This window comes from Nicotiana attenuata, unplaced genomic scaffold (genome assembly GCF_001879085.1).
Source record: "Nicotiana attenuata strain UT unplaced genomic scaffold, NIATTr2, whole genome shotgun sequence".
Taxonomy (NCBI): Eukaryota; Viridiplantae; Streptophyta; class Magnoliopsida; order Solanales; family Solanaceae; genus Nicotiana; species Nicotiana attenuata.
The window spans coordinates 543,328-550,343 of NW_017670547.1; the positions used below are offsets into that span (position 1 = coordinate 543,328).

Sequence of the window (7,016 nt, forward strand, 5' to 3'; positions counted from 1 at the left end):
TTTACCAGCTGCTCGAATCGACTCGAATCAGTTCGAGAAGTTCTTCAATCGAAACAAGTGTTCTTCGACTGATTCAAGCTCGACTCAAATTCTTCTGGTAAACCTCACTCAAAACGTCTTCTACTGGACCCAAACTTTAGCCACAAACTCTCGACAACAGCTCGAACAGAATTCCGAAATCAATTTGTTCAAACACTCATGAAATTGACGAACCCTAGGTCGTCTTCTTCTTCGCACAATCGGTTCAAATTTTCAACCCAAAACCCTAGAAAATCAGCTCAAATCGATCTCAATCTTCAAGCACGAGTTCAGAACCACGTTAACAATGAATAGAAATAACACCCAATCAATTTCGAGCTCAAAATTTCGATTCGGAGCATATCCCCAAATTTTTCAACTCTTCTGGTTCACGTCGTCTTAGGGTTCTGAAGCTCAAACCCAGCTTCAATCGAAACTCAAACCTCGAGCTACGAATCGATCGATACTCAAATCTTCAAAAGTTTTCAAAATTTTAGAAGGTATTTCAAACAGTAGCGAAGTTCTAATTCTGGAAACAAAACAGAGCACGGATGAACAGTAACCCAAAATAATTTTCTTCTTTTTTTTAATTTTTTGTTGTGATTTTCTGATTTAATGATAATCAAAACAAAACCCAAGGATTGATAGACAACTCCTTGACCTCCGCTCTGATACCAAGATGATTCGGACTATGAACCAAAATACGGATATGACAAAATACACGAAATCAACAATAGGAGCTAGACCTACAATTGATTGGAAGAACAAGAATCAATTAGGCTCTGAAGCTTAATTACCTCTATGAACTCAATCAATTGTAACCCTAAGCTATGAAAACCCTCAAGAGATTGGCAACTCTTGAAAACCCGGATAAAGTAATTAAGCAATTAAGCATTCACTACTAATTGCTCATCAACTAAGACTAATTTAGCACTAATGAAAGCATAAACAAAGCAATAAAGGAATTAAAGGCATAAACATAAATGTATTAATTAAAAGATAAGGAAAGAGTGTGAGACTTGCATGTCTTCAAGTTTTATCATTCATCAAGTCTACCTAAAATAAATGCCTTAAGGACTATTTATATTAGAGTAGGCATTTGGCTACAAATGACCCAAATACCCCTAAGCTAATTCTAAGGAACTAAGTGTAATTAATTATTACAAGTATAACCTTCTTGATCTTGACTCCTTTAAAGCACTCAAATGCTATGATGTTTACTTGGAAATTGTTAGGCCAGCTCATTTGGCATGTATCACATATATATGAGCAATAAGACCACTCAGTTCCTAGCCGAGAGATATAAATGCAGTTGACAATATTACCGTTCTATAAAGCACGGATCCAGCAAAACATGAACCACACTAGAATTATCAATTTGCAAGGCAAATATCCCAATATTGATTAATATCAATATCCAAATACCGAATAGATATGACTCAAATTTTATACTGGTTAGTATTCTAATCTCAGTAACCAAACAAAATATCAACCAAACAACCCCTAATAAGCAATTTACTTTTAAATAGGAAAAAACCCGGCCATAACCAGGAAAAAAACACAAATGGAGAATGAGAACGGTGAAGAAGATGAGAGGAGTACTACTTGTCTGTGGATGCTACCGGAGGGTTGTATCGCAGATATCTTAGCCTTAACAAGCCCTATCGACGTTCGCCGCCTTTCCTTAGTCTCTACATCTGTCCGATCTGCCGCCGATTCCGATTCCGTTTGGGCAATATTCCTGCCGTCCGATTATCGGTCCATCATTTCCCGATCACTCACTCCGATCCCCGATTTCCGTTCAAACAAGGATCTATATGTTTATCTTTGCCATCATCCCGTCTTAATTGATGAAGGTCGCAAGGTAAAAATGGAAACAAAGAAAAAACGATTAGTTTTTGTCAGTACTTTTGTATTTCCGTGGGATCAAAGTAGTTGTAACTTGCTGCTGGTTGTTTATGTCTTGTTTTTTTTTTTGTTCGATTTTTTTTCTTTTTGAAAGTAAATCTGAATGTCAACATTTCTATCCTCTTATGGAAAATATTACCCTTGGCTTTAACCATTCATGGAGAAAGGTAAAAAGTTACTGGCAATCTGTGTTTACGCCAAACTAAAAGATGCATAACATGTCTTTGCATATAGAATTCTTTTACATAACCATGATTAATTAATACTTATTTCCTCAATAAATGATTTAACCATGATAAGTTTTTTTTTTTGGGTAATAACCATGATAAGTTACTTCTTTTCATGGCAATCTGTGCTTACTTCTTTTCTTTTGTATTCAGCTTTTGCGTCCGGCCATTCCCCTGGATACCTTTATTAATGAAATTTACTTTACCTGACCATTCCACAAAATTATCTACCCTGCATAGCTAGGTAATTAAAATTGAGCAACTGAGCTTGTCTTCAATTGTCGCTCTTGTCTGCAATCCCAATCTCTTGTGGCCTTTATATACAAACATCTCTTGTCATCTTGTTAAACCTGTATAGATACATGTTCTCTGTACGCTCGTTCTCTTTCATCAGTTGTGTGTTTCGACTTACTAGATATGCTTTTGTTCAACAGAGTTTCTCACTGGAAAAACGGACTGGAAAGAAATGCTACTTTCTAAGTGCAAGGGATCTTAACATTGTATGGAGTGATGCACCAGAATATTGGAATAGGACTTCACCACCAGAGTCCAGGTTTGCCGTCTTTTAGAGGATAGACTATCCTTCTCTTGAGAATAAGTATACACATTTGTTTATTAAAATTCTATGCTTAAACAAATTTTTTACACCATCATGTCATTTTTTCTTATTGTAGCATTTAATTTGTCTTATTTTCATGATTATAGATTATACATCTAAGGAGGCTTACCTATAAATATTGTAAGATGATTTGATTGTATAAAAGAATTTCTTACACTGACAAATGTATATAACTTAAACTCTTAGATATATGATAATAGATTTCCCCATAATGCCAGAATAGGTTTCCAGAGGTGGCTAAGCTCAAAATTGTTTGGTGGCTTGAAATTTGGGGCACAATAAAGGCTGGGATTCTATCACCACTGACATCCTACACAGCTTATTTTGTTTACAAGATCAAAGATGGATATGGGTTTTATCATCGACCCTCGGAGGTCTCAGTTGGAATTTCTGGTGTTGAATCCGGAAACGTCCGGTTTGTATACTCTGGCCTCTGATACGGAGCATGAGGAGCCCGGGCTAGTTGACGATTATGAGGATGATGATTATGAGCCAAATGAGGTGTCACCACTGCGCCGGCTATACAATTGGCGTGATGATCCTGGCATCGTGCAAGGTGATAAACTACTTCCCAAACTGAGAGATGATGGCTGGTTTGAGATAGAATTGGGTGAGTTTTTCATTGAAAATGAAGATGATTGCATAGAAATGAGAGTGCAAGAGGTGAAGGTTGGACTTCCAAAGCACGGCCTTATTGTTGAAGGAATTGAGATAAGGCCAAGAATGGGTTAATTATTGAAATTTTAGAAAAAATACGTGTAATTCAAATCGAACATGTTTCTCTTTCGACTTTCAAGCATTTCCTAATCCTTCATTCCAAGTATGTTTTGGTGCTAAGATAACTGACATTCTTGTTTTATAATATGAGGATGCAGAATACTTTCTAGTCCGCGACTTCATCAAAAAAAAAAAAAAAATTATCTTCATCAAAAAAAGAATACTTTCTAGTCCGCGTGTATAACCTTTTGACATTTTGCTTTCCCTTTTCAAATACATTTTACTCTATTTCTTAGGATCTGTTTTGAGTCTTCTGACTAGAGCGTGTTGCTCCTTGGGTTTGAGATCTGATCCAAATTTTCTGTAGAAATAAGAAAATAAATGGGAATAGTGTTTATGCGACTTTTTCAAACAAATAATCTACATCTGGCCAAAGGAAAACTGAATATTGCGGATGAGTTGCAGCATCAAACTTATTAAACATAGTTTAGCACTGGAATCGAAATTCTTACTGTAACATATCGTTTTCACTCTGACTCTATTATTTCTTTGAGAAAAAGAAAATCTATTTACTTATATACCAAGACTAAGAGTCTAACCCTTTGCTATTGCATCACATGAGGAGTTGTCAACAAGCAGTTTTAGACCTGGACAGAGCTATTCATTGAAATGAATTACAGAGTCTCGACTCCAACGGATGAACCGGGGTTGGCAGGATCAATTCTACTCATATTTTCCTGCACGATGAAGCGATTAAATCATTTAACGAACAGCACCAATCATGATACCAGTGCTCGTTGTAGCTTAAGATAACAGAAAACTGTTCTTGTTACCAGATTGCTTGCTATGTTTATCTAACCATATCCATTCAATGACGATTCCACACACATAATCATTCAGTTAACCTCTATTGTGTCAATCTCTCAGACAGATTTGTCACTCCCAGATACTTGCAAATAGGAACTAAAGATATGGCTCAAGAAACATAATGTGTACAGCAATTACTAGGAGATGGACATAAGCCCAAGCAAAGATGATCTTGAAAATAGAAAGTTCACAGCATCATAGACAACACGGACAGACTAAAAGCATTAAACCATATTCTGCACAAGGACAGGCCCAATCCCTAAGATAGGGCAACACTTGAGCATACATTATTTTTGTTAAACAGGACTTGGGAACAAGAGTTTCACAACTCAGCGCAGGCGACGCACTTCAGCTCTTATGAGCCTCTTCTTCTGCCTTCTACTAAAGAAACGAAATGGAGGGTGAGAAGAAAGGTCGAGCATGATGTTTACAAGGAACAGACTACCAAGTACGAGTTGATTCAGTTACTAGTTTAGAATCTAAGCAAACTCATTTACTCGACGCATTGCATGCATATACGTTATGTTATTGCTGAATTATCTCACATTTTAATATAAAATACCAACTTGATGTACGTATATGTGTGTGCATATTTTTTATGAACTCATTTCTTGGTAAAAATAAAAGTAATTCAGTCTATGATCAGTTGGCCAAAGAATCAAAGCCAGTTCCTCTGCTTTAACGAACAGTATAGCTTTCGATATGAAAAAACCCATGAAAGAAAGAATCATGAGATTGAGCAGTTTTTCCCCTCTGCCTCTCAAAATAATGAACAGAAAAGAGCCTACACAGAAACATAAATCTAACAGATGATAACTAACAGGTTAGATGTAGTAGCTCGGAAACCAATTATTTGAAAAAAAAATTACTTGCAAAATTATAGACTTCAAAGCCTGTTTGTTCTTCCCTAAGTATAATATAATCCTCCCCAAGCTAATAGCCAATTGTTTAAGCTATCAATAATTTCTTTTAAATTAGCAATTTGACTGCGGAAAGGCGTACTAATTAAGGTCCGGTCGAGGTTATTTTCTTCCTGATTTAATCAAGAGCAGCTCCTTCTTTTCTTTATAAGAGGGCAAGAATTCTGTTTAAGTTGTAAGCATTCAGGTACAGAGTTAAAAAAATTCAAATTGGCAATTGCCAAAAAACAGTACTATATGTCTGATCAGGTTACCAAATACCACTCCTTTACTTTGTTTCACTATAAAATGAAAAACACATTCCAAAATTATATTTCAGGAATACAACCCAAGGATTAGTTAACCAGTAAAATGGAAAGATCAATTTTACACCTACTTCAATACTCCCTCTGTATCAATTTATATGGCAAACGAGTTTTTTTTTGGAAAAAAAGAGAAAACAGTAATACCTTGTCAGCTTTCTCTCTTTCAGCTTTCTCCTTTTCAGCCTTCCGCTTCGCCTTCTCCATCCTCTCCCTTTCCATTTTCTTTTTTCACCAAAAACAAATACGGAGTATATAAATACTAATCTTTGCACAATCAAATTTAAGAAAAACATATGGATGAAAAATTAATTAAATACCTGAATGTAGACGGTCTCTTTAGCACGTTCTTCTTCACTGAGGATTCGACCTTTGCCGTCGGTGAAGTAGCGAAGGCCCGAAGCCGATGATCTCCCACCACCTTCCATTAAACGACGGACTCCACTGCTTGAAACGACTGATCTCATCGCCATATTTATCTTCTCCTGGAGATTGAACTTTAAGACTGCAAAACAAAGTCGTGACTTGGTGAGAAAGTCAGCAAAACCTACGCCGTGTCACCTGCAAACTTGGCTATACTATACTACGAGATGATGTGGCTAGCGGGTCTGAAGGTTCTAGATTCTGCGCTGACGGGTTTGCTGCCACGTACCGACGAAGGCGGATTTAGCATATACTACCTCTGTTGCAATTTATGTGAGTTATCCTAAAATGATGACGAAACTTAGCTCAAAGTAATACATAAAATAAGAAGATAGACAATAATGTAGAGAGAAAGAGAGGAGAGAATCTGTTTCTTCCATGTATTCAAGTGTATACAATGTGATGCCAAAACCCTCTATTTATAGGATTATATAGAGGCATACAAAAGAATGCCATAAACATGACATTGAACATATGAGATCAGGGGAGGTTATGAAGGTGTGAGAGTTACAACTATAATGGTGAGAAGTAGTGGGAGTTATCTACATAATGGATAAGAGTAGTGGGAGTAACTGTTGGACTTTAAGCCATTGGGCTTTAAAGTAGAAGAAGTGTGAATTGGAAATGGAGGGAAATTGAAAATTTGAAGAAGTGAACTTTTGTCTTGCACTTTGTCCCTCATTGGTGAGGGACAACCACATTTGTGTGCTTATATATAGAATCACTTCTTAAAGCTCTTAAAAGGAGTTGAAGAGAACGAACCCTCGCACCGTCGTCGTCGCTCGCTCGGCTCGGCTTCGGCTTCGGCTTCGGCTTCGGATTTGTCAAACGATCGATAACATTATTTTTGGACAAAATTTATTTCATAATTAATTAAATGCCAAATCACTGCTGAAAATACGTGGTGGCGCCGGACACCTCTGTCGGGCCAGCCAACTAAATTTTTTAATAAATTCCTCTTTTAATACTTTTGAAAATCTAAGGTTTTTCCTTCCATTTTCATAAATAAAAGTTC

At 36.6% G+C, this 7,016-nt stretch overlaps 1 protein-coding gene and 1 long non-coding RNA gene across 5 annotated transcripts; one reads left to right on the forward strand and one right to left on the reverse strand.

Moving 5' to 3' along the window:
* The first annotated feature begins 1,481 nt into the window (after positions 1 to 1,481).
* LOC109240835 (putative F-box protein PP2-B12) lies at positions 1,482 to 3,658 on the forward strand. Of its 4 annotated transcripts, none has more exons than XM_019407520.1 (4): positions 1,482 to 1,882; positions 2,588 to 2,706; positions 2,859 to 2,892; positions 2,996 to 3,086. In XM_019407520.1, exons 1-3 carry the CDS (start codon positions 1,583 to 1,585, stop codon positions 2,869 to 2,871), a joined length of 432 nt encoding a protein of 143 aa, XP_019263065.1. In that variant the 5' UTR covers positions 1,482 to 1,582; the 3' UTR covers positions 2,872 to 2,892; positions 2,996 to 3,086. The 4 variants fall into 4 exon arrangements, with proteins under 4 accessions (XP_019263065.1, XP_019263064.1, XP_019263063.1 ...); XM_019407519.1 differs by having other exon boundaries at positions 2,991 to 3,079; XM_019407518.1 differs by lacking the exon at positions 2,859 to 2,892 and having other exon boundaries at positions 1,484 to 1,882; positions 2,991 to 3,147.
* Positions 3,659 to 3,927: 269 nt separating this feature from the next.
* Positions 3,928 to 6,221, reverse strand: LOC109240836. Its single transcript, XR_002070127.1, has 3 exons — positions 5,899 to 6,221; positions 5,726 to 5,803; positions 3,928 to 4,226 (listed from the first exon to the last, which is right to left on the reverse strand). It is a non-coding gene; the product is annotated as an uncharacterized LOC109240836 (long non-coding RNA).
* Positions 6,222 to 7,016: the final 795 nt, after the last annotated feature.

Excerpts from the sequence above, each read along its gene's own strand:
- LOC109240835 (XM_019407517.1), top strand. The coding sequence starts at position 1,583 with ATGGAGAATGAGAACGGTGAAGAAGATGAGAGGAGTACTACTTGTCTG. Across the intron at positions 1,883-2,587 it reads TAATTGATGAAGGTCGCAAG|AGTTTCTCACTGGAAAAACG; the intron begins GTAAAAATGGAA and ends TTTGTTCAACAG. Across the intron at positions 2,707-2,995 it reads ACTTCACCACCAGAGTCCAG|GTTTCCAGAGGTGGCTAAGC; the intron begins GTTTGCCGTCTT and ends ATGCCAGAATAG.